This window comes from Gekko japonicus, unplaced genomic scaffold (genome assembly GCF_001447785.1).
Source record: "Gekko japonicus isolate JY-2015 unplaced genomic scaffold, Gekko_japonicus_V1.1 scaffold2575, whole genome shotgun sequence".
NCBI lineage: Eukaryota > Metazoa > Chordata > Lepidosauria > Squamata > Gekkonidae > Gekko > Gekko japonicus.
In genome coordinates, this window is record NW_015173754.1 from 159,416 (window position 1) to 171,507 (window position 12,092).

Below are 12,092 nucleotides of genomic sequence, written 5' to 3' on the forward strand. Positions count from 1 at the left end.
TGAAATCTTTATTCAAGGAAGTCTACATAGCCCCTAGGCTTTTAGACAAATAATATAGATATGATTGAAATATTTTTATCCTGTTTCTGGGTTGCAAGATATCCTCTCCCCAAAGTAGATCGCCTCAATAAAGCTACCTTAAAATATATCAAGGCCTCGGTCACATGGAGATTTTGCCACGCAAAAGGCACGAATGAGGGGCGGATTTTCGGGGCGCGATCGCACTGCAACATCTGGGAAGCATAGCGCACCTGTGGCCAACCCGTGGCGTCCCACCGAAGATGTGGAGTTTAAAAGTACCAAGGAAAGTGCACTAGTATCTGGAAGACGCACGGCGCAGGCAGGCGTCTGATCGCGGGAGCGCTAGTATCCCATGGCATCCGGCGCCCGTCCACGTCCCGTCGCAAACCAGATGTTTTTCATAAGCGCATGCGCACAAACAGGAAACTGAAAGCAGTGCTACTCCGCGGAACTGCGCATGCGCACAAACGCGAAACGCCTGTGTGATCACGCCACGCCGCTTCTTTGCCATGCTGCAGCATCGCCGTGTGATCACCAGCTAACAGCCTAAGCACAGAGACTCAAGGGACTGTGTGATCGGGCTACCGCGCTTTATTTTGCTCCAGGGCGAACGGCCATGCCTCCCCCCGCGTTATCTGGCCCGTGTGACCGGAGCCATACAGCAAGCTGGCAACACTATTTGAGAACAAGGGAGTGGGGCACTGGGGCCAGGCTGTGTGTGACCTTGGAGACCCAGGAGCAGAAAGTCAGACAGGTAAGTGAACTACAGTCCTGAATTTTGCCTCTCCTTCCTGTAGCTATGTTTCACGGCCAGACAGCACGTCATGGATTCCATGGTCACCTGTTAAAAGGACCCAAAGCCAAGTCAATTAGAAAGAAGCCATCTCAAATGGTTAAACCCCCCCACACACAAAAAAACCCAGGGCAGATATGAAAAGCAAACCCTCAGCCATGACCCTACTAGCTATACCCTTTCTGTAACTTGGATACCATCGTCTGTTTTTTTCCCTTCCTTTTACCAGCTCCTGATTCCTCACCTCCGGTATTCCATCCACATCAACGTGTTGGCTAGAACCTACCTTACCAACCAAGGAGGCATCTTCGACAGGGTAAGTGCGGATCTTTGAGGAAGGCTCGGAGTCGTCCTGGGCATGCTGCCCGCACCAAGCCCCTTTTGGCTCACCCATGCGTGGACATTCCTTGACTTCTCAAGGACCTGAGATATGGTGAGCTGACAGTTGGCTGTGTGAACTGCCCAGAGCAATGATATGAAAGGTCTCTCTGGCTGTCATATCTGTGACCAGCACCGTTCAGAGGATTAGAGGTTCTAAATCCTGAGAATCGGGGTGGGGGAGTTGGGGAGGCAGGCGAGGTGCCACTTGGGAGTCGTAGCAGCATGCCTGTCTTAGTTAGGCATCTTGTGAGTATCCTCTTGACTACCAGAAAGAGAAGCAGTGTCTGGAGGTCTAACAGGGTTGCCAGCCTCCAGGTGGGGCCTGGAGATTACACCAGATGACAGAGGTTCCACCCCCAAATCTTCAGGAATTTTGCTACCTGGAGCTGGTAACCCTGAGGCCTGTGGGGGGCCCCTCTGCTTCTATTTGGGATAGAAGCATTCACACATGATTGAGAGCCAGTGTGGTGTAGTGGACAGTGTGGAAGACTAGGGCCCTGAGAGACCCGGGTTTGAATCCCCTCTTCCGCCACTGAAGCTCACTGAGTGATCTTGGACCCATCACAGTCTGGCCTACCTCCCAGGGCTGTTGTTGTGGGGGGAATGAAGGAGCGAAGAAGGAGGTTCTAAAGGAAGCTTTGATTCCGAACTGGGGGGGAAAGTGCAATATGAAAAATTTGCAGATGTGCGCATGTGCTAGACGTCGTTTCAAGCGGTAACAGTCCTCAGGTGCAGGGCAGGCATGTCTGAACAAGCACCTTAACGAGAAAATTATGTTGGTCCTCGGACAAATGCCAGCCACTGGAATGTCGTTGGGCCTGTGCACCGATTTCTAATGTGTGCAAGAGCTTTTCAGGGCCGAGCCCTCCCCTCTGGTCCCTCTGACTGTCCTGGACCCAGTGCTCCCTCTAAGCTGAGTTGGTGTGAGCTAGCTCACGGTTTTTTAGCCTCCGGCTCACAGATTTTTGTCTCCGCTCAGGAAGGATGGGGCTCCAGAGCAAACTGATTTCTGCAGCAGCCATATGGCTCGCTCACAACTTCAATGCCGGTAGTTCTCAAAGTAGAATCTTTGCTCACAAGACTTCATGGCTTAGAGGGAGGGTGGCCTGGATAAGAATGGGAGTGGAGCCCCTGACAGCACGCGAGGAAGTGCATCACCTGCCCGCATTTGCCATGCCTTTTCTTCGCACTACCTGCTCAACCTGTACAGTGTCCCCAGCATACCCTACCCCTCGAGGAGGAGAGGGGACCCTGAGCTTCCGTAGTCTAGGTAAAGGTCTCCCTTGCTCGAAAGCCAGTCGAGTCCGACTCGAGGGTTGCGGTGCTCATCTCCGTTTCCAAGCCGAAGAGCCAGCGCTGTCCAAAGACGTTTCCGTGGTCACGTGGCTGGCATGACTAAACACCAAGCGCACTGAACGCTGTTCCCTCCCCACCGAAGTGGTCCCTATTTATCTACTTGCAATTTCTTGCTTTCGAACTGCAAGGTTGGCAGGAGCTGGAACTAGAGACGGGAGCTCACTCCGTCATGCGGCACACTCGGGTCTCGAACTGCTGAACTACCGGCCTTCCACAGCCTGCAGTTCAGCATCTTAACCACTTGAGCCACCGCAGGTCCTACCCTCGTCTAGGGAACGGGTAATGTGAAAGAAAATCGACGTTTTCCCTCCGCAGGCCATCGCGACTGGGCGCCAGGGGTTAGCGGTGCTTCTCAAAAAGGCCCTGGATAATTTGACCTACACGGATCTTTGTCTCCCAGACAACATCGAGGCCCGAGGTGTCACCTTGCTCCAGAACTATTACTACCGAGATGATGGGCTGAAGATCTGGGATGCCATCGAGAGGTACAGGAAACGGGGTTTGTGGGGGATGTTGAGGCACCCAGCTAAGATCATGTCACCCCTCAGCCATCGCCTCTCCAGGCTAAAGAACCCCAAGCGCTTTAGCCTTTCTTCATAGGGAAAGTGTTCCAGCCCTTTAATTCCTTTCATTTAATTTAAGGGTATTCCTTTAATTCGATTAGCCAGTGCCCCCTGAGAAATTTAAGTGCCCCCCGACTTAAAAAACCCTGGCTACGGGCCTGGAATGGGTTAGACACGGGATCACTTCCTCAGTCGTTGGGGCTAACCTCGCTTCTCTCTCCCGGCAGCTTCGTCGCCGGCATTGTGGAGCTCTACTATAAAAACAATCTAGCCGTCCAGAGGGACTACGAGTTGCAGGCCTGGGTCTGTGATATCTTCTCCAAGGGCTTCCTGGCCAAGCGGTCCTCAGGTACTCCACAAATTGCTGCACGTGTACTTGATAGGGCTGCCAGCTCCAGGTCTGGACATTCCTGGAGATCTGGGGAGGGACCTCCGCGGGGTACAATGCCGTAGAGTCCGGCCTCCAAACCAGCCACTTTCTCCAGGGGAACTGGTCTCCATGGCCTGGAGAGGACTTGAATTCTGGCAAATCTCCAGGTCCTGCCTGGAGGTTGGCAAGCCTGCACTTGGTCTCACCTTCCTCTTCCTCTTTTCCTGCCACTGTCCACATTTCGTAGCATATACTGTCTTTTCCAGTGACTCTTGTCTTCTCAAAAAGGGAACAAAACACGATAGCCTCAGATTAGTCATTTTAGCTTTTAGGAACAGTCAGGGGTCATTTCCTGCAGGAGCGCACAGGAGCGGAGCTCCGGCAGTAACGAGCCCAGGGGGCGGGGAACATGCAACAAGCCCCACCCCCTGCTCCCAGCAGCCCTCAGTCAGAGCAAGAAGCAGCCAGGTACGTTGCAGAGCCTCCCCCCCGCCCCCCCTCCAAGACAGTCCAGTGGCACCTTCAACACCAAGTTTTATTCAGGTACAAGCTCTCCCTCCTCTGCGAGGACAAATCTGCACGTTTCCACCCCCCCAACAGCTAGCCATCCAAAACATTCCAGTGGAGCCTGAGTGGTGGGTGTTGCCTTCTGACACACTTCCGGTCATGTCAGGGGGCGTGGCATATCCAAATAAGTTATGCTAATGAGTTATGCTAATGAGCTCCTGCACCTCTTTTTCTATGAAATGATCCCTGGGAACAGTCCAGGATATCTAGAGCAGGGAGCCAGAATTTGTTGCCGAAACCACCAGTGTAAATAACCCACAGTTTATCATCCCGTCTGAAAGGGTAGAGATATGAGAATTGGGGGGGGGAGTCCCCAGAGAAAGCAAGGAAATGCGCACGAGATTGGGCTGGAGAAACGTTCAACCCGGGTGCGCCTCCATTCCCTGTCACCACATTGTGGCATCCCTTGGCTCGCCCTCAATGCTCGACGTGACTGAGGATGTCTCTTCTTCCCCTATAGGTATCCCTTCCTCCATCCGCTCCGTCCCGGAGCTCACCAAGTTCTTGACTATGGTCGTCTTCACCTGCTCAGCCCAACATGCAGCGGTCAACAGTGGACAGGTGGGTGAGGGGGGCTCTCGGGGTTTCCAACTGTGAGCTGGGGAATTCCTGGAGGCTTTAGGGGCAGAATCTGGGGAGGGTGGGATTAGGGGAGGGGAGAAACCTCACTAGGTTCTGGTACCAAAGAGTGTGCTCTCCAACGCAGCCATTTTCTCCAGAGGAATTGATCTATGCTGTCTAGAGATCAGTTGGAATTCCAGGAGATCTCCAGACCCCATAGGGAGGTTGGGAAGCCTCCTCTCTGTCCACGTCTGAAGTGGATCTCCAGGGCATGCTGACTATGGGATACATACATTAGCTTTTTTTGGAGAGTCACAAGACTTTGTATAGCGATAGGTGGTGGGAAATTGGAGCAGAGATCCATCAGTGGCTATTAGCCCCAAGGTATCGATAGGAACAGGAGCTGCGGTGGCTCAAGTGGTTAAGACGCTGAACTGCAGGCTGTGGAAGGTCCGTAGTTCAGCAGTTCGAGACCCGAGTGTGCCGCGTGACGGAGTGAGCTCCCGTCTCACTAGTTCCAGCTCCTGCCAACCTAGCCGTTTGAAAGCAAGAAATTGCAAGTAGATAAATAGGTACCACTTCGGTGGGAAGGGAACAGCGTTCCGTGCACAGCCTTGGTGTTCAGTCATGCCGGGCACGTGACCACGGAAACGTCTTCGGACAGCGCTGGCTCTTCGGCTATGAAACGGAGATGAGCACCACAACCCTAGAGTTGGACTCATCCAACATTGGCTTCTCTAATGTTCTTATGAAATTAAGTCCTCGTCTCCCAAGCAAGTAGCTGCGTTGAGGCTTTTGGGGCAGGCATAGACTTGGTAGAAATATGGGAGCCCTTTGCTGGCAGTCAACAATCACGCTTCGCCTTTGCAAGGGTGCCCGTGCATTATCTGCCTGTTGCACTTACAACTTGCAACATCCCTGCAAGGTAGGCCACTGGTGTTCTTGAAGATTGGGTGGCTGAGGCTAAAGGGCTCGCCTAAGGCCACGGAATGAACCCATGACAGGAGGTAAAGTTGGAGCCGGACCGACCTTATGTTCTACCAGTTATCTGTTGGGTGGAGGGACCAGTTCAGCTCACTGGGGGGAGGGGGGGTGGCTTTGAGGCAAAGGTGGGTAGCTGATATTGTTGACTGTGTCACAACTCTCATGGAGATTTTGGCATGTGGTGAGGCTAAGAGATTTGAGGGCCTATGGGGAAAAACGGAAACGTTTGTGGGGAAAGGGTTTTTTTCTTAGTTTTCTCCAAAGCCTTTGTCCTCCACTGTTTTTTCCCAAACAGAAATGTCAGCTGCAACTTGACGGCACTTTACACACAGAGAGACGAGGTGTACACTGAATTCGTGATGCTGGAATTCAAATGCATATTTTTTTACATATTTTCCAGCAACGCCCGGCCATCATGCTATATCGAGAGCCAGTTTGGTGTCATGGTTAAGTGCGCGGACTCTAATCTGGGAGAACCGGGTTTGATTCCCCACTCCTCCACTTGCACCTGGCTGGATGACCTTGGGCAAGCCGTAGTTCTGATAAGAGCTGTTCTTGAAAAAGAGCCGTTTCTGTCAAGAGCTCTCTCAGTCCCACCTACATCGCAGGGTGTCTGTTGCGGGGAGGGGAGGGAAAGGAATTTGTAAACTTCTCTGAGACACCTTTGGGTAGTGAAGGGCGGGGTATCAATCCAATCTCTTCTTGTTCTTCTATATTGGCAAGGAATCCTGGGGTTAATTAACGACATAACTACATAACTAGATATTAATTACAGATGGATCCTAAGGCTGCACTTTTTGGTTCTCTGAGGAACAGAGCAGGGGAAATAAACCTAAAAAAAGAAAAGAAAAAGGTTTTGAACTTAATAACAGCTGCTAGCCTAAGTCTATCGGCATACTGGAGGAAGATACTATCACCCCCTACAGCAGATTCCTTCAAAAGATACAAATCTTGTTTCCCAGACTGGAAGACTGAGTACCAGATAGGACTCTCATAAACACTGGAAAGTGGGCATTTCCCGTTATGTATTGGAGTAGAACCTTTATTCTCTCAATTGCCGTAAGATTATCTGACTTTCACGAGCTGACTTCTTACATAACACGTGGAGAACCCAGCTTTCCTGGGTCTATGCTCCACCTTTCTCATAGAATCATAGAATGTTAGAGTTGGAAGGGACCTTGCAGGTCATCTAGTCCAACCCCCTGCACTCTGCAGGAGCATAGATGAAAGATAGCCCTACTTACCTACAACATACCCGAAAGATCGTCGTCCTTTATTTTATTTTTATTCCCATCTTATTTATTTAGAACATTTATTATCCGCCTTTCTTCCTTGAGGAGCTCAAGGCAGCTTACACGATAAAATAAAATAACATGAAATAAAGTGCATAAAACACATAAAACCAGAATACTTTAAAATCGCAATTTTTAAAGTCACAAGTTAGGACTGCTTTAATCAAGTGCCGGTCTTATAATAAAATCATCTTCCGCCTCCTCCTAAGGATTGAAAGTGAGAAGATCGGGCATAGCTCCCTGGGGAGGTTTTTCCATAACGGTGGGGCTGCCGCTGAAAAGGCCCTGTTTCGCGCATCCACCAAACCATTTGAAATGCTGAGTCCCCAGGAGGGCTGCTGCGTCCGTCACACCTTGTTTTGTGCTGTCTCTCTCTGCTTTCCCTTCTTGGGGTCCTGCAGTTTGAACTGGGGGCCTTCATGCCCAACTTGCCGTCTTCAATGAGGAAGCCCCCGCCCCAGATCAAAGCCCCAATAACGTTGGAGGAGTTCCTGGATGTCATCCCCGAGATGAACACCACCAGCCAGGTCCTCTCCGTCCTCTGGGTCTTGCGCAACGAGGACTTCGACATGGTGAGTTGTCTGGACAACACTGGGAAGGGGGCAGGGTTGCCAGCCAATTCCTGATGCCTTGTGGGAGGTGGGGGGCCAGGGACATGGGGGGGGGGACATTGGCATTTCACACAATGTGACGTCACTTCTGGGGGAAACTGGAAGTGGTGTCATGGCACTCTAGGAATCGCCAGAAACTCTATGGTAAAACCATCGTAGCAGGAGACCTGGCAACCCTGGAAAGGGGAAGCCCTCTGGGAGTGGCAAGAGGAGGAACAAGGTCATCTCCCATGATTCCTGGTGCATTATTGCAATAACTGGAGATTTGGCTGCTCGGTGAGAATCAAAGCATGGAAGTCTACCTTCTTCATCCCTCCACAGCGGGATCAGGAGCAGCAGCATAGTCCCTCCTGTCGCCGAGCCCTCCAAAAAGCTTGGCCACCCCCCAGTTTTCACCTTCTCACCCACAGCTACTCTGCCTACTTAACATCTCTTCCTTCCTCAGCGCCTTTGAGGCACATGACCTCTCCTATCTCTAGGCCCGGGAAGTTAGTCTCTCCAGCACACTGGCCTCCTAACACTTCTTTCACAGCAGTCACACCTTTTTTTTTTGCCTTGGAAACCAAACATCGTTGAAGTGCTTGTAAACATTCTGTGACATCACAGCAACTCAGCCAGTGGCAGGCCGGTGTTTCGTAAACTAGTAACAGATCATCTTTAGATACACAGGGAGCGTGGAGAAGGGAATATATCACAGCCTGTATAAAGCCTAGCAGCCCAGATACCCTGGCTTAACTCACGCTCATCGGAGCTTGGAAATGCAGTACGGTCGGCCGTGGTCGGTATTTGGCTGGGAGACAACCAAGGAAGACTGGGGTTGCTTCTCAGAGGGAGGCAATTGTAAACTGTTGGAAAAATAGGCAAAGATATTTAAATACTTGGAGGTTTGCAATGGATCTTTGCTTCACTGGAGAGGAGGCATTTCTTTCTGTTTAAAAATCTTTATTTCTAAAGGGAAGGGTTCACAGGAAAAGCTACAAAGTAGCGAAGGCTACATTTCTGCAGAGCTACAAACATACCGACCACACGGTCTCTCAACAACAACTGTAGTGGAGATTCTCCTTCTCCTTGACCCCTAGAAGGAAGTCACCTGAGCACAGTAACCAATGATTGCTAGTAAAGAGACTTATATTTCCCGGGCTTTGTTTTCATTGGCTCTGAGCCAGGTCAGTCGAAACAATCGTATACGAGCAGAGGTCATTTCGGGGGGGATCGCGGGGGATCACAGTTCCCCCAGGTGAGGTACGGGGGGCGGGGCACATCATGAAGCCCCACCCCCTGCTTCCGGCCACCCCGCTTCCGGCCCTCATTCAGCCAGGAGGAGGCAGGAGAAGAGGGAGGGTAAGTTGCTTCCTCCCTGCCTCTCCCCACCCCTGCCTGCCTGGGGCCAGGGAGGGCCTTCGCGGGGCTTCCTTGCACTCCCGCCCAGGGCCGGCTCACCCACTAGGCGAACTAGGCATTCGCCTAGAGCGCCGGACCCTGAATGGGGCGCCAAGCTGTGCCTCCCCCCTCCTCCCCCCCTTTGGTGGCAGCGGGGGTGGGGGGAAGAGGTGGTGGTGGCAGCAGCAAAAGTGTGGCTGGCTCCAGAGGTCTCCAGGTCTCCAGGCTCCACCGGGAGGTTGGCATCTGCGCCCAGTGGAGCTGCAAGGCCGGCGGCGGCCAGGACCGCTGGGGGCAGGGTGTGTGGCCTTATGACACACTTCCGGTGATGTCAGGGTGTGTGGCATATGCTAATGAGTTCCCCTAGCTCTTTTTCTACGAAACGACCCCTGTATACGAGGCAAAGTGGATTAACCCTATAATGACTGAACTAGATCTTGCAACACACACATATTTCCAGCACAAACCACCTCTGCTTGTCTCCTGCCTGGAATGACCCATAGATGGGGTTGCCCTGAGTTGGCTGCAACTCAACAGCACATTCTTCTTCTGGTATAAGGCCTACCCAGAAAGGGAAGAAATCTTTCCTTTGCTTTCTCTGGTGGTTAGTAATTTCTGAAAGTGTCAACAGCGAGGAGAGTTACGCCGTAGATGTGGGCAAAGAGTAGGGTTGCCAAGTCACTCACGTTGTGTGGCGGGGGAGTCCTCGTCCCCTTTTGGGACATTTGGGCATGCGTAGCGCTCGCGCGCGCTGCTGTGATGCCACCCGGAAGTGACATCATCATGTGGGGGGCGTCACCGGGCGACGCTCTACCAGTTGCCCCAAAAACTCTATGGTACCATAGAGATTTTGCGGTGACTGCTAGAGCGTTGCCCGGTGCCGCCCCCGGTGTACTGACGTCACGTCCGGGTGGTGTCATCACCAATGTTCCCTCTAAGCTGTGGAGTCTTGTGAGCAAAAATTCTACTTCGTGAGCCACTGGCATTAAAGTTGTGAGCGACCAATTTGGCTGCTGCATAAGTTAGTTTGCTCTGGTGCCATCCTTCCTGAGCGGAGACAAAAATGTGTGAGCCGGAGGCTAAAAAACTGTGAGTTAGCTCACACTAACTCAGCTGAGAGGGAACACTGGTCATCACGCTGGGGGCGTGGGCCTCATCCAGCCGTTTCAGGGGTGGGGTTCCCCCGGCGGCCCGATCCCCCATCTGACATTCTCACCCAGGGTTGGAGACCCCCCCCATCTGAATTCAATTGATTCTGACCTTCTCTCTTCCCCTTCCCCAGAAGCCACTGGGGCAGTACCACGAAGACCACTTCACCGAGGAGGAGCCGAAGCAACTCATCAAGGCTTTCCAGCGGCGCCTGGAGCACATTACGGAGGAGATCACGAAGAGGAACGAGTCGCTGACGTTGCCCTACACCTACCTGTACCCACCCAACATAGAGAACAGCACAGCCATCTAACGCCTGGCAGCTGCGACACGGGGCCACGTTTCCAGGCCACGGCCAAACGTGCCCGGAAACGTCTCGCCCTGCCTCTTTCCTTCCGAGATGGAGAAATCAGAGAGTCCGTCCCCTCCTCCCAAATTCTCTTGGGAACGTCACTCCGAAAAAGCAGAACAAAACGGATCCTGCCGCACGGTGCCCAACGCTCCCTCTAAGCTGTGGAGTCTTCTGAGCAAAAAATCCTACTTGGTGAGCGACTGGCAATAAAGCCGCGAGCGAGCGATGGGGCCGCTGCATCAATGAGTCTGCTCTGGAGCCCTCCTTCCTCAGCGAAGACAAAAATGGGCGAGCCGGAGGCTCAAAAACTGTGAGCTGGCTCACACTCACTCAGCTTAGAGGGAATGTGATGGTGACGCCCATTACCACTCGCGACCGGGAGATTTGCTCTCGATATTTAAAACCACCCACCAAGCTGAAGATGGGGCCGCCACACTTCCTGGGCGATAACCCCTCATTTCCTGCTCCTTCCGCCCGTTCCTTCTCCCAGGTGCTATAAGGGAAGGTGGCAACAGAGAGGTGGGAGAAGGAACAGTCGCAGATCTCTGGGTGGCGGGAGGGCTCTTTTTGTAGCAGGGACTCGTTTGCATATTAAGCGACACACCCCCTAATGTAGCCAATCCTCCGAGAGCTTACAGTAGCCCCTGTAAGAAGAGCTCTGTAAGCTCTTGGAGGATTGGCTACATTAGGGTGTGTGTGGCCTAATATGCAAAGGAGTCCCTGCTACAAAAAGAACCCAAGGCTCCCTCTAAGCTGTGGGGACTTGTGAGCAAAAATTCTACTTTGTAAGCTACTGGCATGAAAGTTGTGAGCGAGCCGTTTGGCTCCTGCATGGATTCGTTCGCTCTGGAGCCATCCCTTCCTGAGCGAGGACAAAAACCTGTGAGCTGGAGGCTAAAAACCTGTGAGCTAGCACACACTGACTCAGCTTAGAGGGAACACTGGTGGCAACCTGGTAACACTGTTGTGAAGTCCTAGGGCTACAGTTGACAACCTCCAGGTGGGGCCACACTCGTTATACCGCACTGAGGTCTTTTCCCTCCCCCAAACCCCACGTTCCCCGGCAATGTTCCCTCTAAGCTATGGAGTCCTGTGAGCAAAAATCCTACTTTGTGAGCTCCTGGCATGAAAGTTGTGAGCAGGTGATTTGGCTACGGCATCAATTTTTTTGCTCTGGAGCCCCATCCTCCCTGAGCGAAGACAAAAATGTGTGAGCCGGAGGCTAAAAGACTGTGAGCTAGCTCACACCAACTCAGCTTAGAGCAGTGGTGGTGAACCTACGGCACGGGTGCCAGAGGTGGCACTCAGAGCCCTCTCTGTGGGTACGCGTGCCATTGCCCCAGCCAGGCCCAGACCATCATTAAAGTGTCAAATTCTCTGCCAAATAATTTTAAGTCAATGAAAGCATTTGGGATTGCTTTCCTTACTTTGTTTGGATCATCTTAAGTTAATGTATGAGTTGTTTTTTCGCAAGTAAAACCTCAGTATTCAGGTTAAATGGCCGTGTTGGCACTTTGTGATAAATAAGTGGGTTTTGGATTGCAGTTTGGGCACGCGGTCTCTAAAAGGTTCGCCATCACTGGTTCAGAGGGAACACCGTTCCCCAGGCTCCCCCCCCAAATCTCCAGGAGTTTCCCAACCTGTAGTTGGCAACCCTACATATTGCAGAATGGAGGTTTGGGGGGGTGGACGGGGGAGCGGTAGACGAATAG

The 12,092-nt window shown here is 52.3% G+C and overlaps 1 protein-coding gene across 1 annotated transcript in view; it reads left to right on the top strand.

The window, feature by feature from the left end:
- LOC107120728 (hydroperoxide isomerase ALOXE3-like) overlaps positions 1–10,981 on the top strand; it is a 36,772-nt gene extending 25,791 nt beyond the window's left edge. Inside the window, exons 9-14 of the mRNA XM_015423498.1 lie at positions 1,044–1,130; positions 2,867–3,036; positions 3,342–3,463; positions 4,512–4,612; positions 7,290–7,460; positions 10,162–10,981. Coding sequence (XP_015278984.1) covers positions 1,044–1,130; positions 2,867–3,036; positions 3,342–3,463; positions 4,512–4,612; positions 7,290–7,460; positions 10,162–10,341 — 831 coding nt within the window. The 3' untranslated portion in view covers positions 10,342–10,981. The remainder of the gene's footprint in view (positions 1–1,043; positions 1,131–2,866; positions 3,037–3,341; positions 3,464–4,511; positions 4,613–7,289; positions 7,461–10,161) is intronic.
- The last annotated feature ends 1,111 nt before the right edge of the window (positions 10,982–12,092 follow it).